Raw genomic sequence first — 27256 nt, 5'->3', positions numbered from 1 at the left:
TCATTTGCAGACGGTGACATTTACATTGCGTCCCGCCTACAAGGCGTGGAAATGTGTCTCCTTTCCAAAAGTATTTTCACTGGGGAGAGAGGGATACTGAGAGCATCATCGATGGCCCAGTCACAGGGTGAGTAAGATCCACATTAGCAGCTCAGTTGTCTTGCGTAAAAATCATACAGGCGTTCAGAGCACAGCCAGTAAGCATCAGGACATCATGTGAACGGCCGCCCGAGAGACAGGCTGCATCATGACTGCAATGGAGGAGCAGACAGGGGCTGGCTGGATGACTGAAAAACAGTAGCCGCCTTTTGAAGAATATCGCTGGTGCTGGCTGTAATAGCGAGTGAGTTTGATGTTCAGTGTTACTTTCACTCAGGGGATAGCGAGAGGTAGCGCCGTGTGTGTGTTAGCCGCTGTTTAACGAGCCATTTATCAGGAGTTGTGATTGATTTCGTTAAAGATCACAAGGGTACAAATGCAGCCGTCGCTGCGTCAGTCTGTGAGGTCCTTCTGGTTACCACAGCTACAGTCCAGCCTGATCGATCACCTATAATCAGACCTTACACCTTTTAATAAGTTGGGTTTGGATCAAGAAGCTTGTACTGACGGTGTTAATGGTACGTCTGGGAGATGATAGCTAACGTTAACGGTTCATGCCAGCAAACGGTCCGTCTCCTATCATGTAAAAGGATGGCTGCTGTCGCGTTTCATGTTATAAAGATACTGTGCATTTATTTGTCTTAATGAAATTATATTTTTATATGAAGAGCATAAAGGAAAACTGCCAACGTTTTTTTTTTCTCTCCACTTATGGAGCGGTCAGCTCCTGATGAGCGTCGGTATCACCAGAGGGGGCGCCACTGCGCATATTCAACAAGCTAACAAGCTATCATAAAAGTTAGGCACCACACAGCCCACATGTGTGAGTCTTTTATTGGAGCCAGCCGAGACAGAAGACCCCAAAACATCATAAGAATAGGAAAATGGCGTCAGAAAGATCCGGGTCGCGGCGGAAAGTAGCTGGCAGAGGGGGGCAGAAGCAGTTGGGGAGGAGGGAGGGGGGGTTCTTTGTGAAAAGAAGCTCCGTCCACACTGTGGGATTTCTTTTCAGGCAGGAGATCCTTAGCAGCTGTTGCTAAGCTACCGCCACAAGGCTGCAGAAACAGTATTAAGGACAGAAAACAAGTTCCCATCACTTCACCTTTGCAGCTGTCATCAGCATTCATCTCTGCTGTACGGCAGTCACCCCAAAAATAAAATAACCTATATAATGCACCACAATGCAGTAGGACTCTTTGAACAGCAGATGTTATGACAGGTGTAATTAATAGCAGCAACTTCAGGTTTGCCAGTTCACGGGCGCTTTGCATGCTGGTTCACTTATATGACTTTACTGAGACACCTAAAAAAAAAAGCTGAGCCACAATTAATTACCAGCTACACCAGTGCTCTTCTTGTTACCAGAAAGCCTGCTGTGAAAAAGGTCTATAACCCTGTAATAATACTTAATTAGTGGAGTTGTTCAGTTTTTGTTAAACTTTATATTATGCTGAACATTTGCCATACAGAGGCAGAACATGTTGCAAAAGTTTATTATTTTTAAAACTCAGTATCAATGCAAAATATTGATTTATTCTTGTGTTTTTATAGTTAATGTAAAGCCTAGCCATATACTTGCCATGTTTTACAAGATACATGATGTCATTGTATATTTAATGACCTATATCCTGGAACAATCAACAGCAAAAAGGTTTAGTAAGTAGATCTTTGGTCAGATTCTGTGATTTATGGCTTCCAAACACTGACCAATGGCTAGTTTAAATGCAGAAGTAAATGCAGTGTTGTAGTGATGGGTCTTAAAGTGACTTCAAATCCAGAATAATCTGGCTTTCTAATGGAAATATTTGAATTTATTTCACTATACATGTATTGGATAGGACACCTTACACACTACATGTAGCCCTTTTATGTAGCCCTCTGTTAAGAAGGCAATACTATGTCCACTAAATATTTATTGATACATATGATATGTGTTTAAATAGCAACTGTTTAGTTAATGTTCATCACATTTGACTGCATGGATATGATGAAGAGTCAAACTGTCATTTCCAGCTTTATTCTCTTTGTTATAAATTTAATGTAAGACAAAAAAAATGCCTTTTGCAGTTTTTACGGCTCAGATGATTGTGTTTTATTATTCATTATATTTCACAAAAAATCTCTGTACTTCTGTATGCTACAGGATTGTATTGGCATAATGTCCAGCCCTATGGTCAAATAAGTGTGTTGCATAGATAGCAAGATAAGTCTGCATTCTGTGAGTCTTTGGCCAGTTGTCAGCGCTGAAAATTGCAAATTAGTACCAGAACTTGTGGAAAACTTTTCAGCAGTGCAGACTCAGAGATCACACATTATGTGATGTGGCGGACAGTCTGCTTGGAGATGTGGAGGCGGTGAAGTCCCTCCATCAGATGGCTGGTTGGAATGTAAATTTAAATGGCCGTTTTCACTCTGACTCTCATTTGTATAATCCACCTTAATTTGTTGTAGTTGATGTTAAACACACAGACACACACACTCACACACATTTATATATATATATCTATCTCAGTTCCTATCCCGGTCTTTTAATCTCTGTTGTGACAAATTCTGTGGCGCATACAGTTCAGTGATTCCGTAGTTCAAAGTTGTGGAGATGAAAGGACTGACGCTTGCTTATTATTCATACTCCAGCTTCAATTTTTATTGCAACTTTGAAATGTTTTCATCGTGTGGAGCTGGCGTCTACAGCGCACACTGACAACTGATGCCATTTTCTCAAAAGAATAAATTTATAGAACCAGACAAACTCCTCAGAAAGACTGTGCTGCAGTGCTGGAAATGCACTATAACTGGTAAATCTCTAGGGAAGGCAGTCTTTGGTTCAGGCTGGTTCGAGAAGGTTATTTCATCTATAACAGTTTGGGAATGATTAAGATTTCTTTTCAAATGAGCAGCTTTAAGCCATACAAGGTATTTTGTGTCCTGAAAGCAGCCTGACTGCAAAGAGCCATTTGGAGAACAGTAGTGTCTTTTTCTTCTTTACCACATTCTTCCAATCACAGTCTGTCAGACAGCTTTCTTTTTTTATGTTTCCTTCATGTCAGCAGAGAGAGAAATCTCTTTCTGTTGCCACAGACTGGTCCCTGCCGTGTTGTTCTTGCTCTTGTTTTTCAGAGCAGTCATTGCAAATAATGAAATAAGTTTAACAAGTGTCAGTTCTCTAGTGGAATTTAGTATTAAAGGGGATGCCAAACAAAATAAGCCGAAAATGTTTTCAGGTAAATAATAGCGTGCCTTTGCAAATGTGAAAATTGAACCGTTGTAAAAATTTAAATACTTTGAATATGTGATCTACATAAGAGCTCGCAATAAAATGTCAGTTGTGTTAAGTTTGAGCAGATGGCCAGACAGTTGCATCTCACTTGTTCTAATTTGTAACCATCTCTGCACACTTTGTGGATACATACAGTTTATCTCTGTATTTACTTATTCATAGCCAAAATGTAAAATATGAGGAGTGACAGGGGACGCTGTAATAAATCTGTGGGACCTGATAACAACATGTCAACAGAGATACATTAAATTTGGTTGTCAAAGAATTGCAACACACACACACACACACACACACACACACACACACACATATATATATAAATATATATGTATGTATGTGTATATGTATATATGTATGTGATGAGGTGAAATTGGCAGATAATATCAGCCAGGCTGCTGTATCAAATGGGCTGACTGCTTTCAGTTGTATATGATGCCTCCATGATTTGAAAAGACTTTCTTACACTTACAAGTGAAATGTCAGTAAAGTTTGTGAAGATGGGTGTAGCACAAATGGAGAGTAAGGATATTCAGTTTATGTATTACCAATAAAATGCAAAACAGTAATGTCCAGGGTATCAAAACACAGCAGACCCAGAGCCCAGTAGGCAGAAGGCTTGACCTAGTGAAGATATGCATGTGTTGGTGTGTGTGTTTTGTGTGTGTGGGTGGTTTTGTAAAACAGTCATGCTTATTGATCCCTTCACTGACAGATTCAGTTCAGAGGAGAGAAATGCAGGGATGGAGCAAACTGAGGTTTTGGGTTTTGAGGAAAGCAAGATTCTGCCATGACATGACCAGTGTGTGGGTTTCTGTGTTCACAGGGGAGCTGACACAGTGGTTTATACAGCAGAGCTGTGAGACTGATTGACCCCCTCAACACTTCTCCATTTGGTAAAGTATAACTCCTAGTTCGTGTAACTCTGAAGTTAATCAGTGATCAGACAACCCAAAACTCAATATTTTGACATAGTGTAGGAGTGCAGGATAAGGAAAGCACTCAGCTGTAACGACAAATACTTGTAATACATTTTGAATAGGTGAGCTATCAAACTTGTCTCATTTTTCATCGCTTATCATTTTAATGGCATTTATTTCCAGAGTTGCATTTGAATGTAATTCAAGTGTTTAAGGGAAGTAAAAAGTGTTATAACTCCAGATACTGTCTGGCTGATGAAGATGCATTAGAGATGAAAACAAATGCCTTTTTTCCTTCCTTTAGGTGCTACAATAACACAGCCATGCCACCCCCAGCTGACATCGTGAAGGTGGCTATTGAGTGGCCGGGTGCTAATGCTCAGCTTATAGAGATGGATCAGGTCTGTATTTGCCTGAAACATGACTTCTCCATTTTGCTTCTAGTGACTCATCTTCCTGGCTGTTAGTGGATAAACCTATAGATAGTAGTTTGGTCATTAAAGGGTGGAATTATGCATTGCTTTAATCTGTTTTGAATGTGAAAGACACAAGTAATGCTGAGATGTGTTTTAGTCATGCAGGATACAGGGAGGTACCTGCAGTGGTAGTCATGACAAATCACTCCTCATGAGTCATAGGTTTAGGAAATGTAATTTTACTATTTAATTTTTAACTTGGTTTCATTTCAGCCATTTAATGTTGTAATTTTGCATCTGTGCAATGCTTTTTTACAGAAAAGACCTTTGTCCTCAATAATACGGGAAGTATGTGATGGGTAAGCATTACTCCTCCATGTTCTCATATTTTCCTAATGATTTTGTTCTTTATTATTGTCTCCGACCTTCCGGTCAAATACTAAATGACTGAATATTGGTCTTCTTCTGTATATTACCTAAAAGATATAAGAGCATTTATTTAGATTGTGTGTGTTGGAATTAGGTAAAATAATTCAATCAGTTTGGTCATTGTGGTAGTTTGGGTGGATAGACTTAACACAATCACAGATTAGCATATCATTACCATGCGGTCAACTCTTATTCAACTCTTAGGTCAGACTAGTGCGGACTAGAAAGACCGATGCATACGAACTGATGAAGCCCCTTGGATAAGAGGCGAAACGTCTTCCCAGACAAATACAAGTCCAGTTACCTTCGATTCAATTTGAGAGAGAGAGAGAACTCTTATTCACATATTGTAAAGGTTAAAGTTGCATTAATTAGTTCTGCATAGGTAAACAAAAAAGACTTCTATAGAAATGAATGGCAGTGTGTATGTTGTAGTGTTTTACTTCTTCGTTCAAAAGTGTAACCTTTCAATAAATCATGTGCACTTCTATGATGCAATACTAAAAAAAAATAAATAAATAAAAACAATGGCAGCTGTGAAGCTTGTCATACCCAGTCCATTGAAAGTTGGTGCAGTTGTGCAGATACCAGTTTGATCACAGAACTCGTGTGGTTCACACACTGAGATAAGATCTGACTGTGGATACCTTACTAAACCACTCTTACCCACTACTTTTTCTTTTATCAATCATCATTTCTTCTTATGTTTTAGCCTGTGATTTAGAGCTTTGTTGTCGTCTCTGTGTGCATTTTGTCTTGTGCTTAACGGGTGAATATTTCAAAATTGTATCTCACCCGTCCAGCTTTTGCCTGTGCCGAGTCTACCCACTGCCTCACTTTTCCATTTTTCCATTTGAAACTGAAAATTTTTTGCACTTTACTGTTAACACCCACTGAATAATTCTCCTCCACAATCTCTAAGTTTGCCACTCGTGTAAATACAACTGCTGGAGGGAGCAAGCTGACTTTCAGCAACCTTTTGTTCATGCATACTGGAGTATGCTGCATTTTAACATTCCTGCATTATGTTCCTGTGATTTTGTGGTAGGTATTTAACTTTTTTGTGGTGAATTTAACTTTTTCTTTTTGTCCTTATCCTCAGCTGGTCTTTGTCAGGCTCAGAGCAGTTTGCTCTGCGTTATGCTGATGGGCCACAGCTTTATATCACTGAGCAGGTGAGCTTCACTGTTTTCTTCCTAACCTAGTGTTGATGACTTTGTAAATCACTGTTGAACTTGTACCAACGTTCCTCCTGTATTATCTTTTAGAGCCGCGGTGAAATCAAAAACGGGACCATCCTTCGATTAGCCATTTCACCTGTGAGTGACCCTTGTTCTTATTCCTGTTCAGCCGTGTCTTTCATTAGGAAGTTTTGAATTTTAACTTCCTTTAAACATGATAACAGTCTGCTGTTAGTACACTGAGTAAACTGTGTGTAAGTTGGTTCTTGGTTCAATTCTCTAATTCTTATTTTGTAGGGACTATAAAAGGTTTGCACACATGAATATCATAATCACTACACTCTACATTTGTGCCAGTCCATGTCTACATTTGTGCCAGTTTTGTACCTCTAAAAATATCAATTCAGCCAAGACCTTGCAAGTTTCCTTCTAGGACACACTGATCTGGACTCGTTAACCAAAGTGTCAGTACATCATGGTGGGAGAGCTCTACTTTTAAAAAGATGAGGCGAGTTGGTGTGATTTTTCATGGCTGTTAGCAGCAGCCTCTCGAGCTCTTAATAATAATGTGTGATAATATATTCTTTCTAATCCCACCCTGCTTCCAAGTGCATTGTGGGTGTGCCTCCCACCTCCAACACCAAAAGCGTCACCAAAGCGCTGTAGGCTTGGCTGTGCGTTAAAGAGTAATTCCTGTTCATTACGACCTGGGTTTTCTCAAGTACATCACTGAGAACTGGGAATGTGGCGACATTGCAGAAAAAGAAGTCGGATGGGGCAAGAAACATGAGCACTCGGGCGAACAACAAAGTTTTAAACATTCCCAAGTTAGCCACACTTACTATCTTATAAGAAAAGATACAAATGCAGCTGTCCTCTGTAAACATATATCACACCTCACAGGCTGACTTGCTGGTTTCACTTTGACCTATTGTAAATAATGTAGTGGTGCATGTTTTCATGCTCTGTTCCTTAACCCCCCAAAATAGAGTCCTTCACGTCTTATTTCGAAGTTCTCTTTTTAGCCCTTTACAGTCTAAACACAAAAAAATACATGGGACAAAAAGCAGGAACAGCTCATGCCATATGTTGATGAACTATGTTGAGTTGAAAATGTAATGACAACTCAGGCTCATGTCATTACGTAAAACATGTCACGCTTACTGCTTTTCATAGATCAAATTCCTTGAGTTCTTGAGTGACAATATATTTTAAATATTGTATATAGGTTGCAGTTTTTCAGTTGATGATAGACAGTTAGTACTTATTCATTGTAGTTGTTTATCACTGAAAGTATAAAGTGACTGCATATCAGCGTTGAAATACATGAAACCAACAGAATGTACAAACACAACAACAACAAATCTTTCTAAAGTACTTTTGACCTGAGGTATATCCTCAAAATCATAATTCAGTGGTAAACTTATCAAGAAAGTGACATGTTTTTTTGTCCTGGCTGACAGGCTCGGGCTGCTCGTCAGCTCCTGGAGAGGATCCAGTCCCACGGTATCGACGCTCGCCTTGAGGCTCTGAAAGAGCTCGCCAAGCTGTCAGCAGACCCAACCTTCGCCACAGAGTTCATCAACATGGAAGGCATTGGGACACTGGCACGTCTTGTAGAGAGTGGCACCCAGTGAGCACAGTTTTTGTTTTTTGACAGTGATGATATTTTGTACAGTGATGTCCGTGTAATGTATTTTCAGTGTAAAAGTTTTATGTTCAAAGCCTTTCTAAACTTCCACTTATACTGGAAACAGTGAAGTCCATGCTGTTGAGCCCAGGGATAAATCTGCTGTGATTTTACTTCTTTATACTTGTATTATTATTTCTTTGAAGCTGTAACAGGTCAGAAAATGTGTAAAGGCCTGTACTGACTGCTCTTTACTTCCTTCAGCTTCGGTGAAATGTTGGCCTTCACTCTCACTGCCTTCCTGGAACTAATGGATCATGGCATTGTGTCCTGGGACCTTATTTCGCTCTCCTTCATCAAACAGGTACCTCCTCCAATAAAAGAACAATTCATCTTGCATATTAGTTTCATCGAGACCCCACTGGACAAATCTTCACTGTTTAAAAATTCAAGGTCTACCTTTTTATTCCTTTTTATTCACCCTCTCCTTTATTTAATTGCTTGACCTTCGTTTTTGTCCTACATTCCGGAAATGAGTGGGTGCTGTTGCCTAGCAACTTCTCACATTATTTGGAGATCCTCCAGTGTGTATGTGGCTAGTTTTCTTCTGCAAACTTCAGTTTGGCTTTGACAGTCACTCAGGGGAAACTTACTGAACTCTTCATTTAGTTTTCTTTTACAGATAAATTTACTTTTTCTTTGAGAAGAGAGACTCTACATGATTTGCATCTTTTAACTTTTTAAACTTTTACAGATTATATAACACAAACACTTAATGAGCTCTGAAACTCACAACTGACATATTAAAGATTCAGAGTTATGTCCATGTTTCCTCTTCGCTGCCACCACTCAGATCGCAGGGTATGTGAACCAGCCAATGGTGGATGTGTCCATCCTGCAGCGTTCTCTGGCCATCCTGGAGAGCATGGTCCTTAACAGCCACAGCCTCTACCATCGAGTGGCCCAGGAAATCACCGTGGGACAGCTCATCGGGCACCTGCAAGTGTGAGCACACACACACGCACAGGGGCTTTCTGCACTCTGATATGGGGGGCAGAGGAGTGAATGTAGCAGTGTGGGGGTAACTTAAGAAATGTATAGAGAAATTTGCCATGGTATTAAGCTTTTGGCATTATTTAAATGGTGTGTTCAGAATGTTTCGATGACCCTAGTCAAATTTTTTGGTCTTTTTATGGGAATAAAGTTATTGCCAATGTCCTTTCCAATATAAAATTAAGATTAACAATTAATCAAAATTGTTGTATGTAACAGTGACTTCTAAAAATCCTTCACTCACCTCAGGTATTGGTGGTGATAGCGACAAAAGTACGATAAATTGTAGTGTAGCATAGTTGTTAGCCTGTAGTTTGAAGTCTGTATGGAGATTTGTGGGGCACGATGCTTCTAACTGGTTGTTATGATGCTGGATAATTCTTCAGGTCAAATCAGGAGATCCAGACCTACGCCATCGCCCTCATCAATGCTCTGTTCCTGAAGGCACCAGAGGACAGACGGCAGGTCAGTGAACAGCACCCACAACACAGTGTGCTGTTTCAGAGAAAAGGACTGAATACACATAATAAACAAAAGTGGAATACTAATAATGTTTCATTCTCATATTACGCTCCAGAAAAAGCCACCCATGCATAATAGACTGACATTTTTTCATAATAGAGTCTATTTTTCGATTATCAGAGAGCTGCCTCACCCTGGCTGCTCGTGTTTGCAGCAGTAGGTTAGTTAAGGCTAATCTCATAAATAGACGTCTGTCTGCCAGCTGTCATGTTGTGGATTCTGTCTGACAGTCATCGCTGTAATGACACACTCTCTCAAAATAGTACTCACCTTCCTTTGAAGTTTGCACATTTGTTATGCTGCAGTTATTTCGGAGCAGCTTAGTGAGGTAGACCTGCCATCCAGCTGTAACTGAAGGATGACTGTGTCAAATAGACAAAGAGTTTTGGGATCCAAGGGATCCAAGCACAATACAGTAATTAAGGATTTATTTTTGGGCAGATTTCAGTGAAAAGTGCTTATTCCTATAAAAGTCATTGGACATGATGCCATTAGTTGTATGTCACATACTTTACAAATCAGAGAGTATATTATAACTCACATGGGGATAAATTGGCTTTGTGAGCAGTGTAGGCAGGAATGAACACATACGGGATAATAAATAATTCAGATCCATCCAAATATATAAATTTAGTAACCAGATTTTGATTGTTGCAGTTGTTCAAATTTTCTATTCACAATAACATCTCAATTTTCTTCTGGCTTGATTTAAGAGTTTCAGGCAAAAACCAACAGATGTGTTATGAAACATCCCTGCAGCTCAGGCAAATGTACAAAAACTAAAGGACTGAGTGCTTATTTGGGTGTCTGTCCACTATGTTACTGATCACTAATGTCTCTGTTTCCTGTGCTCTGCTCACTTCACAATGACAACTTTTATCCCAGCTCACATAGTGCACTAGCATACTGCAGTGTTTCATCCTGTTTCATGCAGTGTTTTGTGCCTGTGTGTGTGATTTGTTTCTAAAAGATGTTGTAGTTATTGAATGCGTTTCCACAATTGAAGACTTGTAAACACTTTTAACACAGTAAAACCATGTTGCTTTTGTTTATTCAGTGGAGTAAATAATATCATAATTGAACTGGAGAAAAATGCAGAGGATAAAAAAATATAGTAGAAACTCAGTAATTGCATAATGCAGGTAAAACAATGCTAATCAATGCTAGCCGTCTGATAAATGTCTTAAAGTTTGATTTCAATAATATCACACATTTACATCTAAGTAAACAGATTAAGTGTAACCTCACATAATAGATCTTTTTTTTTCTAACAAAGTGTTAATATTAATAAGGCCTATAAGTGTGTGCAAAGTTAGGAGAAATCAGTAGCCCTGTTTACATATATTAGACCCAACACCTTTATCAAACCTTTCTATAATTAGTCACTTTAATACTAACAAATGTGTCAGTCAGATTCATGGTGAAAGCTGTGTTTGACTCACTAACTGTTATTAATCACTTGACATTACATTTAAGACAAATTGAGATGAAAAGAAATTAGATAGTAAAAACATTTCCATTCTAAAATTCAGTATCATTCTGTTACACGGACATTTGTCCTTGAACATGCATTCATCTTTAGCTGCTGTTATTGACCACTGGGGGGCGAACTGAGTCAGTTCTAGTGAGAAAAATACAGCAGAGGGGCACACAGCTCATACTGCATGTGGCTGGCTCTGTTGAATTAATTACTAACGGAACTAAGCGTAAGTTTACAGCTCATTAAATGCATCAGAGAGGAGTTACTCTTTAAAATTTAGATTTAAGGATGTTTTTCTTCTCACTTGTGTCGTTTTTGTTGTTTTCAAAGAAGTGACTTTTGTCTGGAATTAATCCTTAAAATGAGCAATGCAGCAATTCTGGCAGCAGTGTAGCAGTAGAACAATAGTCCAATACATCCTAAACAAATAAGGAATACATGATAAACATCTCTGCTGAAGGGTGTGTGCGTTTAAAGATCACCTTATCCTCTGTGGGTTGATAAAGGTTTACAGCCCTTAGGTTTGTGAAGTCCTTTCAAAACCAGCTGGATAAACCATTAAATGCATGGTCGTCAGATGTGTAAGGCATGAGATGTTTTTTAAACAGCTACCTGTAAATGTCGTGACTACTTGATGTTCTTATTTGACATGATGCTGTTTCATGTCCTTATTCTGTTGCATGCTGTGCCGTTGATGTATCCCTGTATCTCATGGTCCGTGTGTGCGCTCTTTGTTTCCATTATTGTTACACCCACGTCCCTCCTCCCTCCCTTCAACCCGTAGGAGGAGTATACTAACCCGCTGGAGCAGCACCTCACTGTGAGTACACATCCCTCAGCATCTCATGCCATCCTCTCCACCCCACAGGCCTACTCCTCCTTGACTCTCTCGCTCTTTCTGTGTCATGAAAAGCCGCTGCATAATCCATGCAAATTAAGATAGAACCATAGCTTGCTGCAGCAGCAGACAGACTGTGTTGACATATCGAAGTCAGACCACGTTGTCACGTTTTACAGAAGGTATGAAGAGCAAAGGGTTCAAACCAGTGATGGAAATGTAGCTTCAGGGTGTTGCTGCATTTCAGTAATTGTTTACAATTCTTATTTTCTGCGGGTACATTTGAGTAAAGTTACATCTTTGCACTTTTCTGCTGTTTAGTAAAACATCTTCCCTCATCTGACCTGTGTGTCGGATTGTTGTATCTCTTACACTCAGGAAATGGCAAGCACTCTGGCCCAGAAACACCTGCGATCCATCATCCTCAATGTGAGTATGAAGTCTGAAATTCAGAAAACTAAGTGTTTCTGGCTAATTCAGCTGCATGTCAGAGTTAATGCTCTGCTCTGCTCTGCTGGCTATTAAGCTTTCAGACAGCTGTAAAATAAAAATACAGGTGTGAACACAGAATTTGAGCAGTTCCCAGAGATTGTGTTTAGTCACTATTAAAACATTGGAAAACTTTATAAAATACAGAATATTTCTCTTCAGCCTTCTCTGAGCCTTCCTCTGTTGAGTTTGGTGGTCATTGGGGGCTGTTTTGGGGGAAGTTTTATCTCTGAGACAAGCAGTTCAGGAAGTGAAAAAGATGTACTCACTTGGAGAGCTGTGACACAGACCCAGCAAATGTGATATGGCATAAAGTCCATGAAGTGGAACAAAATCTGTTCTGAAAATGATTCCTTCTGGCACCGACTCATCTGGAAGTGGCTGAGTGAACTGGCTGCAAATGTCAGTGAGGAAGATGTTGCTCTGCTGCCTCCTGGAGCAAGGAAACGCTTCACCAGCAAATGGTGAACTGATGGACTGTTTGAGATCTGGTTACCTGCTGGATGCTCGCAGTGTCTGCGTTATCACCTGTTATTAGACCAGATTATTTTCATCATTTTTACACTGAGCGTAATCAGTCCATAAAATAATAGGCACTTCTGTCTTCAGTCTTCAGGTGATTTTCCAAACCTTGCAGATGCTCTTCAGCTTGTTATCAAATTATGAATTTGTCAGGTTTTCCTTTTATGTTTCAGAGGAGGATTTTGGTTTTGTGCTGTTGCGATTTAATGCGCTGTTGTTGGTGCACAAATTGCAGCCTATGTAGAGATTCTGTTCTTCTTAACTCAAGGCCGTTCTTTTCCAGCATGTTATAAGAGGAAATCGACCAATCAAAGCAGAAATGGCACATCAGCTGTATGTGCTGCAGGTGTTGACCTTTAACCTTTTGGAAGAACGAATGATGACCAAAATGGATCCTAATGATCAGGTAAAGATTTAAATACTGATTTTTTTCTGCTTATTAGTGCTGTGTAATCTTCTTAAGCCTGACAAAGTAAATACTGATTTTTTTCCCACTAAGGACTTGTAACTAATGTCACAGTCAAAAATCTTCTGCCATCTTCTGACCACTGATTCACTGAATTTTTTTTTTTTTTGGTTTTCCTTACTGTTTTTCTGCTATAACGTTTTGCTTTGTATGCTGATAACATGTCGTCTTGCTGTGGCTCAGGCCCAGAGAGATATCATTTTTGAGCTGCGTAGGATCGCCTTTGATGGAGAAAATGACCCCACTGGTACAGAGAAGAGAAAGGCCATGTACACCAAGGACTACAAGATGCTGGGTTTCACTGTGAGTCTCCAGTCCAGATATCAGTTTCTTCTGCTTAGGGGTAATACTTGTAAAACTAGCTATATAAATAGCTTTAAATCATGTTATTTCTATTTAAAATTCAGAACCATGTGAACCCAGCCATGGATTTCACCCAGACTCCTCCTGGGATGCTGGCTCTGGATAACATGCTGTATCTGGCCAAAGTTCACCAGGACACGTACATCAGGGTTAGTTGTGGCCTCAGGCATGACTTTGCTCAGCTCAGAAAGGCGTAGAAGTCAGCCTCACCTAACACGTCTCCTCACTCGTGACAGATTGTCCTGGAGAACAGCAGCCGAGAGGACAAGCATGAATGTCCCTTTGGCCGGTGTGCCATCGAACTCACTCGAATGTTGTGCGAAATACTCCAGGTTGGAGAGTTGCGTAAGTAGATCTGTATTTAACAGGAAGTGTAGTTGTTGTACTTTAATTAATCAGTTATCTTGATATGTCTCTAAAATGGGATAAACAGTGTGTCAGCTAGAAGTTAAAGAAGTCTACAGGAAGTGTATTTTGTTAGTCATTGTTCCTGCTCAGATAGTGTGAGAGAGAAGAAGAATGCTTCTTTCACAGCAGTTATTTCATTTCACAATTGAAATCTTTTCTTTTGTGTAGCTAATGAAGGCTGCAATGACTACCACCCCATGTTCTTTACCCATGACCGGGCATGGGAGGAGTTCTTCTGTGTCTGTATCCAGCTGCTTAATAAAACCTGGAAAGAGATGAGGGCCACAACTGAGGACTTCAACAAGGTCTTAGATTAAAGCACTCTCACATTTCAGACCTCTTCACTTTTTGCACACTTTATTGTGTTGATTTAATTTTAACTGAATATAATTAAGATTTTACCCACCAATCTACACTCAATAACCCATGAAATAAAATGAAGTGAAAACCTATTTTAAGAAATTTTTGCAGAAAACAAAAACTGAAATCTCTCATTTATAGAAGAATTCAGACACTTTGACACATTGTGGTCAGGTGCATCCTGTTTCCTTTGGTTTTCCTTGAGATGTGTTTAGAACTTGATTGGAGTCCACCTGTGGCAAACTGAATTGACTGGACATAGTTTAGAAAGCCACACGAGTAGATAAGGTCCCACAGTTCATTCAGATTGTTTGGTCAAAATCCAAGCAAGGAGGTCCAAGTATTTCTCTGTAGACCTCTGCGATAAAACTGTGGTGAGACATAGATCAGGCCATCTCAGCAGTACTCCATCAATCAGCCTTTATGGTAGAGTGGCTGGACGAAAACCACTTTGAGTACAAGACAAATGACAGCATGCCTGGAGTTTGCCAAATGCAAATTAAAGTACTCTGAGAGAATGAGGAAAAAGATTCTGTAGTCTTATGAGACAAAATTAAACTCTCTGGGCAGAACTCCAAACTCTGTGTCTAGTGAACACCAGCCACTGCTCATCACCTGGCTAATAGCATTGCCTTAGTGAAGCATGGTGGTGGCAGCATCATGCTATGTGGGAGAACTTCTAGAAAGTACTGAAGCATGGGTCTGAATACTTGATTTTCTTTGAATAAATTTGCAAAAAAAAAAATCAGACATATGACTTTGTCATCATAGGTTATAAAAGTGGCTTTCTGAAGTCGCTTTATATTGTACCACAATGGTTATGACAACTATTTTCTAAAAGAGAGCTGAACTTGTTATATAATAAAATAATTTCTTCTGAATTTGCTGCATCTGACACTTTCCAGAACTTCTAGAATTTAAAAACAGGGGACTACTGAAACAGGGACAATATACAGCATTAAAAAAAAAAAAAACTTTCTTCAAAGGAAGCTGCCAAACAAATGTTCAGAATGTTAACTACACTACTAAGAATCTTAGTCTGAGTTATTGCTATAAGAGCCAAACAGCCAAATATGCCAACTATGCTTCTTGCACTTGCTAAAAATATTTAATGACAATGTGAATACACATAACCAATTCAAAAAAGAGGACTGGAAAACTTAACTGTGAACTCTGAGAGTCACAACATCAACAACTCTACTTTTTGTCACATTTTTATTTAAGGTGCATCTTTTTAATTCCAAGAAAAGCAGAGACTGGATGTCAATCTTACACTTCTATTTAATTAATTTTGTGTGAAAAGCAAATACTCTAAGAAGTAAAAGAAGATGAAACATTTAACTTGAATATTAGTTGAAATGAAAAACAGTTTTAGTAGGTTGTTTACAGTGGGTGACCCTAATTACCAAATACCCACCATCTGTCCAGATGAGGTTTGCTCAGTATGCACGTAATTAATGTCAGGCTTCATGTTTACACACACATTTCTAACTACTGCAGCTCCTGTGTTCTTATGCTGTGGGTGACTGAGCAGCTTTATGAAGCAGACAGCTGAAAGGTTTTTAGTTTATTAAATAATGCATGACAATTACATTCTTAGTGCAATCTGTGTCAATTGAAGATACTTTGTCCAATCACTACTTATCTAGACAGTCATTGAAATGAACAAGAATCAATTGTTGCAGAGTACACTGGGACCATCTGGTGTGTATTTAAAATATTGATGCCTTTAGATGGGGAAAGATGTCTGCCGGCAGATTCTAAATGGGGAAATAAATTACGCTCCTGTGAATTACAACTCAAAAAATATTCACGGTTCACTAAAAACCACTGCAGGTAGATCTGAAAACGTTGCAGGTGACCACTTTTCCTCACTCATTCCATGTATGCTTGCGTGTGTGTTCACGGTGACCAGGTGATGCAGGTGGTCCGTGAGCAGATCACCAGGGCTCTGGCAATGAAGCCGTCGTCTTTAGACCAGCTGAAGAATAAACTGCGAGGCCTCAACTATTCAGAGATCCTGCGTCTGCGGCAGTCAGAGAGAATGAGCCAAGACGACTTCCAGTCTCCACCTATCATGTATGCCTGTGTCTACCTCTTTTTCTGCTGTTATAGTCTTAACCTGCTTGTTTCAGTGACTTCAATACTTTTACAGTCTGTAGCTCAGTGTCGCTTTGACAAAATTTGTAGAGTAGCAACAAGATTTCAGCCTTTTACCCTTCTCTTAGCAACAGGCTACACTGCTGCTCAAATCTCTAATCCACAGCCAGCTCGATCCCCGTAATAGTAAATAGTATAGTATTTGTGTGTCTGCGTGTGCGTCCCTGTTGCTCACGCTGTGTTTGTGCTGCAGTGAGCTGCGGGAGAGAATTCAGCCCGAGATCCTAGAGCTCATCAAGCAACAGCGACTCAACCGGCTGTGTGAGGGAAGCTGCTTTCGTAAGCTGGGGAACCGCCGAAGGCAAGGTATATACACTGTCAATACAATCACTTTGCTTTTCACTGCCCAAGAAGTACTGCTGCTGTTGATTATCAAGTAAGTGTCATGTCACTTTTGTAGAGAAGTTTTGGTTCTGCAGACTCTCACTGAATCACAAAGTGCTGCACTATGGGGACCTTGATGAGTCTCCTCAGGGTGAAGTGCCTTTTGAACTCCTCAGTGACAAGAGTAAGACACTTTGAAACCTTTATTTTGCCACGTTTTTTCCAATAATAAACTCTAATAAACACATACCATGACACTGTTCCTAATGCACCATACATAAATGGTTTGTTTTGGATTTCTCCTAGTCCCCGTATCAGATATCAAGTCTGTGGTAACAGGGAAGGACTGCCCTCACATGAAAGAAAAAAGTGCTCTGAAACAAAACAAGGTAGTATAGTTTTTTACCTGTTTTTTTTTTATTGTCAGTCTAGTCACTTAGTTGTTCTCTCATTTCTTGCTGTGAGTGAAGTAACAGTGTGTTGCTTGACCTCTCTGACTCTCTCAGGAGGTGCTGGAGTTGGCCTTTTCTGTCCTCTATGATCCCGATGAGACGCTCAATTTTGTTGCACCCAACAAGTATGAGGTAAGTTCAGCAACAGTGAGGCTTATTTTTATACAAAATACTGAATGTGTACTTGGAAAGGTGCCACTTGTTGTGACGACGGTACAGAGAATTATCTCCTGACTCTGCAGTTCTGCTCAGCTCTGTGGACCATTTTTGACATCTTTCAGCTGTTTTGGTTTTCCAGCTCCCAACTTTACTGTTTTGGTTCACTCTTACACGCCGCAGTTTTCAGCAAAACAGGTCTAAGAAGCCACTGTACACTACGTCTTCAACACCAAACAGACAAATTTATCAATTAGCTGAATATAGTGTTGTATTTAGTGGCTATAAAGCCAAATATTTGCCTATTTGAGCTGATCATGACCAAAAATAAATCTAAAGAGAGCGGATATTGCACTTAAATTCATCACATGGCCACAAACACCAGTTCAAATGAATGATAATGTTCTTTCCTATCTGTTGTATGTAAATAGGTAACTGTTTGCTAACGTGTTTGCTACACATTTGTATAACAGCTGGCCAAACTATTCATACTTCTTTAATTAAAAAAGCAAAAAAAAAAAATCATAATTTGCATAATTTTAACGCACATACGTGTTCGATAGCACACGACACCATACAGTGACTAACAATTTTGACACTATTCTTAGCCTTTGTGGATGTTCGTGTGTGTGTGTGTGTGTGTGTGTGTGTCTCTGTGTGTGTGTGTGTGTGTGATGTTATTGGAGCAGTACTGCATCTGGACTGATGGGCTGTGTGCGCTGCTGGGCAGAGAGATGGGCAGTGACCTGACGCGCAGTGACCTAGATACTCTCATCAGCATGGAGATGAAGCTCCGCCTCCTCGACCTTGAGAACATCACTATCCCCGAGGCCCCGCCTCCTGTGCCGAAGGAGCCTAGCTCGTATAACTTCACATACAACTACAGCTGAGATGTGTGTGTGTGTGCGTGCGTGTGTGCGCGTTTGCACTGCATGTGTGTGTTTATCAAGGACAAAAAAGGACCACAAAAGGCTACTTTGAATTTGTTTGTTTTTTTTTTTTTCACTTTTCAGAACCCTGGAGACTTCTCTCCATCTCCGTGTTTGTGATGCTGTATAGTTCGTCAAATAGGAGAAATGTGTTTATAGCTTTGCAGGGAGGTCAGAGGTGAGGGTGTTTTACAGAATAGTACTCCTGGAGCTGGTAGAGATTCAGCAATTGAATCTCATTTATCGGAGCAGTCTCCAGGCAACATCTTGATTTGCATTCACTATTCTTTACTACTTAAAGGTATAAACCTGTCTGTAAAGTTGAAAAATACTGTGCCTGATGGTGACTATAGATGAAAAGCTGTGCAAATTAGACATAATTGGAGTATGTTTTAGTCAAATTGATGCTTAATTGATCAATCAAGCCATGTGTGTGGTCTCCATGGAAACAAAGAATGAAGTAACTCCTGATCCAGTTTAAATACAGTGTTCACTTCCATTCTGTCTGCCCCACACATGAAGGACGTACATTGAAATGTCACACAGAAAGAGTCCAGAGTTTACACATTCTGAATTGAGATTCAGTCTGTGTCTTACTCAAGGTCATTTCAGTAGGAGAGATGGCTGATATCACAGGACATCAAACATGATGTTTCTGGTTACATGACGGTCTCCCTAATCAGTTTCAATATCCTGTTCCCCATTGTGCTCTCATTAATACTAAGATATCTGATGGTGTTGCGTATTCAGCAGCTTAGAAAAAAAAACTAGTACTGTGAATTCAATGAGGAAGAGGACTAAAAATGTAAGACAAGAAAAAGGATGATCCCTGTTTCACAGTCTGTTACTGTCCCAGTATGACAGACTATCTTGTCTGTCATACTGGGACAGAACAGTGTAGGGCTGCAACTAAGGATTACTTTCATAATTTATGAATCTACAGATTAATGTATCTTTCTCTATTGTTTGAATCATTTGAATCAGAGAGTAATGTAAAAGAATAGAGTATTAACAATCAAATAATAAATTGAATCTATAAAATGGTGTAAAATCCCAATCACATTTCCCAGAGGTCAAGATAATATATTTAAATTGTTTATTTTGTTCTAAAACCCAAAGATGTTCACTGCGCTGTTATGAAAAACAAGAAAACCAGCAAATAGTCATGTTTGAGAAGCTGAAACCAGTGAATTTTAGCACTTTCACTGAAATAATAACATAAACAGTTAAGTGTTTGTCAACATTTTGCCACTTAATTGTCTGTCAATCAACTGGTCAGTTAATAGACTACTTCATATACACTATATATCATGTATCAGATATAGCTTCTGTTTATTCAACATTCATGCTGCTTCACATTGTTTGACTCCCTTCTCTCCTCAGACTAAAACACCTTTTCATAGCCTTTTAGACAATGTGAGTAAATATATCCCAATCAACTGAAACTGTTCAAGTGTGTGATATGTGCAAAGTCTTGCCAACCGTTTGTGTCTGTGAGTGTACATCTGTGTGTCTGTGTTTCTGTGTGTGTGTGTGTGTGTGTGTGTGTGTGTGTGTGTGTGTGTGTGTGTGTGTGTGTGTGAAGATTTTGAGATTTGTGTATGTTTATGTTTAGAGATGTAGGGAATAAACTTAATGTTCCATGAAGGAACTCAGAGTCAAAGCTCTGATGCCCAACACATCAAAAAAACATGAAAGATATTCACTTTTATTTTGTCCAATCATAGTCACTGCATTGCCTTATCAGTCATATGCTCACTGTATATTTTGAGCATCGTTAGCATTTATAAGCAATTCACGAATGGTTTACAGTACAATATAACACAATATAATGTAGTTATAGCAGATATAAGGACAATGTGAAGCATTTATTAATGCTTTAATTAATATGTGATATCAAACATTCATTTACTGTTTGCTTTATATCTGCTACAACTACATTATAGTGTGTTGGAAAACAGTTAATTCATTGTTTATATACTGGTTATAAATGCTAAAGTGGTTTTGGGTTAAAGAGTTACCACATTTGGAAAGATTATAGTGACAAATCACGGTGGCGTTTTTCTCCGATACACTTGTTTTGTTTGGGACAAACTTATTTTTACATTCCAAGAGTGTTTGATGCCCCCGGTGTTTGAATTAATCAGCAGTCTTGAGGTTTGATTTCAGACTTTTTATCGCACTGTGCACCGGCAGAACAGAACTGTTGGCCTCTTTTAGTTAACTTGCCAGAAGCACGGCCCTCAAATGAATGGAAGCAGGTCAACAACAGCTGAGTGACATGGCCGTGGGAATTGGGAAAATTTTGTGCTGCTCATGTATAATATGAGCTGACAGTATTGTGTGCTTTGTATACAGTGCTATAAAATACAGTACTATCGCTTGATGTCTTTTTGTTTTTATTCCCCCAATAGTACCAACAGTATTATTGGTTCTAAACTTTTTGTGTATTTTATTTTTTACACTCACTGTCCTGTCAATATGTAATCTGGTACTAAACACTGCTGTCATTTGTTAATGCAGAAGAGAATTATATTTTTGTAAATGATTGTACAATCTGATCAGCCGAGAAGAGAATGAGTAACAACACAGTTTCACTTTGCATCACTTTGTACAGTGTGTTCAATGTGCTCGTTACTGTGGAAGGACGTTTCACACTGGAAAAAAAGTGTTTTTTTCACATTTCTTGAAGAATCAATCACATTTTCAAACCACAAGCACCTCATATCATTTAGGAATGACACCCACTCCAGCACCTAATGATGATGTCAGTGTTAATATAAAAATTACCGTTACTGTTTATGCTGTTTGTGAAGGAAAGGGAAATATTTGAGATTTTTTTAAATTAATGTTAATGTTAATGTTTTTTTTTCTGTTTGATTTTTAACTGACGTTTATATTCCAGTAAGTCACTGAACTCTCAGTCTGCTCTCAGAAAATCAGCTAAAACATGTCAGTAACCACAAACTACAGCAGTGAGTAAAGGGTTGTTGCATTGGATGTACTAACAGTATGACTTGAAGTTTTCGCATCTTGTACTCTTTTACACAAACTTGCTAAACTATTTATTTACACTTGCTAGTGATAGTAAAGAATGACATGTTGTTAGTTGAGAAATAACAACATAAAATATGGTATACATATAGATCATTGTATGTATATACAGTATTGTGTTGCCTTATTGAAGGAGATGTATTATGTTTTGTGTGAATAAATATAAAGTCTAACTACAGTGGAAAGTTAATTTTCATTGGTATATATTTTTCCGTATGTGCCTTTTGCACATAATTTATTATTTAAAATAAATTGATTATGAGTTTTAGGTTGTAAATCAGCATTTGTGTTTAACAGTAATAATAATTTAACATAAACCAGAGGTGTAAGAGGTATTTAGATTTTTTCTTAAGTAGAGGCAAGAACACAATGTACAAGTACTTCATTAAAAGTAAAAATGTTATTGATAGTATTAACAGCCAAGTATCAAACATAAGAGCAGTCACTGTGGAGGCTGAATCACCCCTGTTATTGTTACACTTCACAGATTTATCATTGGATTATTAGACTTAGAACAGTTGAGAAGTTTTATGTCAAGCAAAATCCCATAAATGAAGCTCATCTTATGTTTAGTATGTAAAAGCTCAATTTGTAAAGGAATTAGTCACATCAGATATCAAATAGATTACAACATTTCCCTATGAAATGTTGTAATCTACATTTTCCCTATGAAATGTTGTGGAGTCAAAGTATAAAGTAGTATAAAATGGAAATACTCAGGTAAAGTACAGATACCTGAAAATGTATTTGAGCACAGTACTAGAGAAACTGTACTTGGATGTTTTTGGAGACTAAATCCTTTGATTTTGTTCTGTGCAAAAATCCAATTACAAGCTCAGCTACAATTATGAGGTTTCATCAGTAGTTGGTCAATACAAGTGGCTATTTTTCTTTTTCAAAATTACAGTCTTTTTTGTATGAGATTGCATGTTTGTTTTTTTTTACAGCTCAGTATTTTCTGTGTTTGTGGAGACAGACAAAAACAAAATTTCCTTGTGAAAAGATTGTAATTTTGGAAGATAAACATTCGATGACTTACTCTGACTAGTAAAACCTCACATTAGCTGTGGCTGGTCTTTGGAAGTCATTTCTACACAAAACAATGATTGCAGATTTAGTTTCCCATCTTTTCTTGATACTTCACAGTATGGAGAGGACTGAGGATGAGGAGAAATGATCACAGTGCACAGTGACCAGTAACTCAGGCTACAAATGGGAATGTGAGTATTGTCATGTTATCTGCCGCTTATCTGGGTCCAGGCCCAGGTCGCGGGGGCAGCTCCCACCCAATTCACAACGCACCGATGTCCTATGGCACCTCCACAGGTGGTGAGCCCATGGGAGGTGGTGCCACCCGGAGTGGGATTCAAACCCACAACCCTGAGAGGTTGAGTCTCCTGCTCTACCAAATGAGCTAACTGGGCAGCTGTGAGTATTAAGACAAAAAAAAAAAAAAAAGAAAAAGAAAAGTGCATCTATCCTTTAACCTGTCTAAAGCCTCTGCTCAGTTGCAGGTCTTATCCAGCAGGGGACACACTGTGTCTTGTATTTACTGAGTAGGTGTCAGATATCCTGAGCTATTATTGTACTTACTACTACTGTGAAGTAACACCATCTGCATACAGATAAGGAAAGAGTTGTAGCTGCAGATGGATCAGTAAAAGAAGATTTTTATGTGGACAGTTTGGTTTAAGTCACACTATGTTTATGCTACTGTTTATTTATTTCATCTGCTCTCAAATAAATATCATATAATCAGTATTGTCTGAACTCAGTTTGTAGTGAGAAAACGGAAAAGAACAGTGAGACCATGTGAATTAAAAAGATTTTATTGTATAATAGCTCAAAATAGAATTTAACACAATCACTTTTATGCTGAAAGAGGATGTTGGGCATTAGGCGGGAAATCTGGATGAGTATACTGTATATGTACTGCAAGATGGACACCCTAGTCCAAGGTACTGAAAGCTAAGCAAAAGGCTTGTTTACATCAATCACTTTAACTTACAGAGCCCAAACAAACAGGAATTTCATTCAGTATCAGTCTCATGGCAGAGTTTCATCTGCTTGGAAAAAGTATGGTTCAGTCTGTGGAACATGTAGACAGGAAACATGACAAATACCCTGGAGGTCTGCTCTCCTCTGTAAATATGTAAATCGCTGTCCTTTGATTAAATCAGGTTTTCTTCAGTTTCAGTCCAGTGGTCACAGCAGCTCAGACTCGACTTGTTACTCCTGTGTTCACTCTCTGTGCAGCAGGAGTATGATTGTCCAGTTTTACATCCCTGGTTAGGGTTTAGGCATTCTTTACAATACATGTTAACACAGAAACAATGTCAATATATACTTTATACTGTATATAAAATAAATACAAATCTCTTCCTAGCCCACTTCTCTGATCTATGACTTCTCTCTTCTAGCTGTGATTTACAAAGTGTATATTTGACATTTTGTATGTCTGCATGTGTGTGTCAGTGTTTTTGTCGGAATTTCATTGTTCTCAGATGTAATCGTCTCAGCAGGCCTCATGTAAGAGCAGTTTCTCGTTCTGCTTTGGCTGATATTCGTTGCTCCCGTCTGCCTTCTGATTGATGATCAGAACCTTGGGATTTTTGATTTCCTGGAGGAGGGTAGTGTGGAGCTTTTCTGCCCCCTCACTGGGCTGAGTGTCCCAGCCTTGGCCTGCCAGCAGCAGCAGTATGAGTGCGAGAAGCAAAAGTGTAACTGCTGTGGAGGTCAGCTCTGGGCTTAGCTGCAGGCTGGGCTCAGGCTCTGGGACATCCTTTGTCCTGAACGAAACACACTGAGGCTTTCTGCTCTCTCTTGACCTCCTGTTGACATGCTTGGCATCCTCACTCATCCCTAAATGTAGACACACGCGATAAAATGTCCCTGCCTGCAGGTGGGTCAGGTTGAAACTCTGCGTGCCAGCCAGGATGCGTGTGGTGTATGTCGGAGTGTGGGCATTTGAGTAAATGGCTTGCCAGGACAGGCGAGTTGAGGGGAGGTTGCGCCCACTCTGCCAGGACAGGATAGCATAGTATTGTCTGACCTCCCTCACCTCCAACCTGGCATCTTGTCTGAATAATGGAAAGCCCTTCAGATTAGCAGACGTGCCCCTTTCTCTTTTCTTTTCTCTGCTGTGCACACCCACAGTAACACTGCGTGTATCTGCTCCTAGCGTGTTCTCAGCTACACAGGTATACAATCCCGCTTCACTGGGAGTGACTTTGTTGATTTCCAGAGTTCCCTCAGGCAGGAGCTGGTAGTGTTCGGAGGGGTTACAGGGAATATCATCTTGGGCATGGCTGTGAGAGACGCTGGAGGCAGATGTGTGGTTGAATCCTTCAGAGGATGTCAGGCTGTGGCAGGGAGCAGAAGCTGGTAAACTTTTGGTTACATGGCTGGGTGCAGGACCAAGTCTCAGCCCAGAGGGGGTCACCCAGTACAATTCAGGCTGTGGATCTGCAAGACCTCTACAATGCAAAACCAGTTTGCCCCCTTCTCTTACTCCTACATAGGAGGGGAGGGAGCTGGCAGGTATCATGGGGAGGCAGGAGGCCGACATCTCCCTGGAGGACACCTCTCTCACCCTGCGAGCTCTCAGCTCTGGTGGTTCAGAGCACAAGGTGGCCTGGGGCTGGATGAAGCGCACTACCCGAGCTGCTTGTGTATCTGTTTGCGTGTCTTTCTCGGTGTGAGAGTGAGAGGCCTCCTCAGCGGCCCACTGAAACAGGCAGTCACATCGTAGTGGGTTGGAGTGTAAGCTGACCTCCTGAAGACTGGGCAGGGAGAGCATGATGTGGTGGTGCAGAGCGCTGAGAGAGTTGGAGTTGAGCATCAGACTCTCCAGTCTGCTCAGCTGGAGGAAAGCCTGAGGATGAATGTAGGACAGACGTGGATTGTTGGTGATCTCCAGCTTGGTGAGCTCTGGAAGATTCTCCAGGGCGGCTCTCTCAATGGAAACAAGCTCCTCAATGTTGTTCAGGCCGAGCTCCTTCAGGTGGATCATGTCTCGGAAATCTCCTGTCTCGATAAGTTTGATGCGGTTCTTATTGAGGTCTAGAAACTTAAGTCCTGGAACTCTTCTCAGGGCTTGTGTGGGGACCTTTGTCAGCAGGTTATCATAGAAGGAGAGGCTCTCCAGGCCATCCAACCCTTCCAGTGCTTTTTCAGCCAGGCCTCTTAGACCCATGCCACCAAGGACAAGACTCCGGAGGGATTTCAGGGCCAGGAAGCCTCGCTCAGGAAGGGCCTCCACCGGGTTTCCCCCAAGCATGAGAACTTCCAAACGGGGCAAAGCCCTGAACCACCGAGGATCAATAGTGGTGAGTCTGTTGTTGTTGATATGAAGGCGCAGCAGGGAGTCCAGACCAGTGAAGGCTCCAGGTGCTATTGAATGTAAGTTGTTGTGGCTGAGAAAGAGTTCCTGCAAAGCTGGCAGTGAGGAGAAAGAGGCATTGGGGAGGTGACCAAGATGGTTTTCCTCCATGTGAAGAGACAGAAGAGAGGGCAGGGAGGAGCTCTGAGTAATTGTCCTGACATGGCTGAAACGATTCTGGGAAAGGTCAAGGTCGGTGAGGTTGGGGAGACCATGCAACACCGCAGTGTTGATCTCAGACAGCAGGTTACTCTGCAAGCGCAGGGTGTGCGTGTTCGGGGGTATGGGTACCGGGAGCTTGGTCAACAGCAGGTCATTGCAGTCCACAGTGGGAGCTTCATGGTAGACCGAATCAGGGGAGAACCACGGCTTGATCTGGCAAACACACCGCACCGGGCAGGAGACATGCCATGGTAGTGCGTGAGGTAGCGAGCCCACAGCACTGGGCACACACACGGCCACAAACACACACAGGAGACACTGTGACTGTAGAAGGACTAAAGTCGGCCTCATAATCCTCATAGGTCACAGGAGCTGATTCAGGCAAGGTGAGGAAGAATTTGTTATGAGGAACTGAGATGAATCATTTGGACCAGAGATGTGTGTGAAGTCGTGTTATTAACAGTTTCAAGGTGTGTGTGCAAACTGTAAAAGGTAGGCCAGATGGTGCACTGTCATCATTCACAAAGTGGTAACCAATTAAAGAGAGATTACATTGGTGACAGCATTCTACACAGGCTTCAGACAGGGCTGAAAAACTGAAAAGTGTTTCTTCCCTTTGTAGCCAAGCTTGGCTCTACTATGCCAAGAGTGTTTTTATGTTTGACTTTGATTGCAGTGGCAGAACAGGGACTGCACAATGGCTGTAGCTCAATAATGGCCTTTGCTGTCACACCATCGATCCGACATCCTGGCCACAGGTGGAGGACTCAGCTCGCAGCGTGGCAGCTCACTGTTTTGTCAGAAAGAGAAGAGGAGAAAGAAACGGAGATTCAGAGAGAAACAGAGAAAAAAACCCAAACGACTAAAGTCTAAAAGACTAAAATCAGCCTTTTAATGCAGTCTGTTAAAACCAAATGCCATTTAAACACAAACACATTTTTAAAACATACCTCATCGATTCCCAAAATCAAGGTTCTGTGAATTTACAAGACATTTGAGTTTTTACGTTTGATGCTTTTGCAAGGTCACATTGAGTTTTCAAGGATGCATTATCTGAATCCATAAAATCAGAAATGCTCTATAACTGAGAATGGATGAGAAAAAAAGATAAAGGTGCAAAAAACATGCAGAGCAGAGTCTCTATTTTCCAAAGGAGACCTTGCCTTGACTGTAGCAACACATTTAGAC

At 40.2% G+C, this 27256-nt stretch overlaps 2 protein-coding genes across 2 annotated transcripts; one reads left to right on the top strand and one right to left on the bottom strand.

Moving 5' to 3' along the window:
* The first annotated feature begins 82 nt into the window (after positions 1–82).
* Positions 83–18497, top strand: elmo2 (engulfment and cell motility 2). Its single transcript, XM_041033880.1, has 23 exons — positions 83–127; positions 4200–4269; positions 4598–4694; positions 5028–5068; positions 6241–6313; positions 6407–6457; positions 7783–7952; positions 8214–8313; positions 8803–8954; positions 9389–9467; positions 11789–11824; positions 12221–12271; positions 13137–13259; positions 13503–13622; positions 13727–13831; positions 13919–14027; positions 14259–14395; positions 16366–16529; positions 16804–16916; positions 17011–17118; positions 17241–17323; positions 17441–17518; positions 18232–18497. Exons 3-23 carry the CDS (start codon positions 4617–4619, stop codon positions 18430–18432), a joined length of 2172 nt encoding a protein of 723 aa, XP_040889814.1. The 5' UTR covers positions 83–127; positions 4200–4269; positions 4598–4616; the 3' UTR covers positions 18433–18497.
* A 5543-nt stretch (positions 18498–24040) lies between these two features.
* On the bottom strand, positions 24041–26428 carry lrrn2 (leucine rich repeat neuronal 2). Its single transcript, XM_041034269.1, has one exon. It carries the CDS (start codon positions 26426–26428, stop codon positions 24041–24043), a length of 2388 nt encoding a protein of 795 aa, XP_040890203.1.
* Positions 26429–27256: the final 828 nt, after the last annotated feature.

The sequence above is a fragment of the Toxotes jaculatrix genome, chromosome 3, assembly GCF_017976425.1.
Source record: "Toxotes jaculatrix isolate fToxJac2 chromosome 3, fToxJac2.pri, whole genome shotgun sequence".
NCBI lineage: Eukaryota > Metazoa > Chordata > Actinopteri > Toxotidae > Toxotes > Toxotes jaculatrix.
This window is presented reverse-complemented; position numbering and strand designations above follow the sequence as displayed.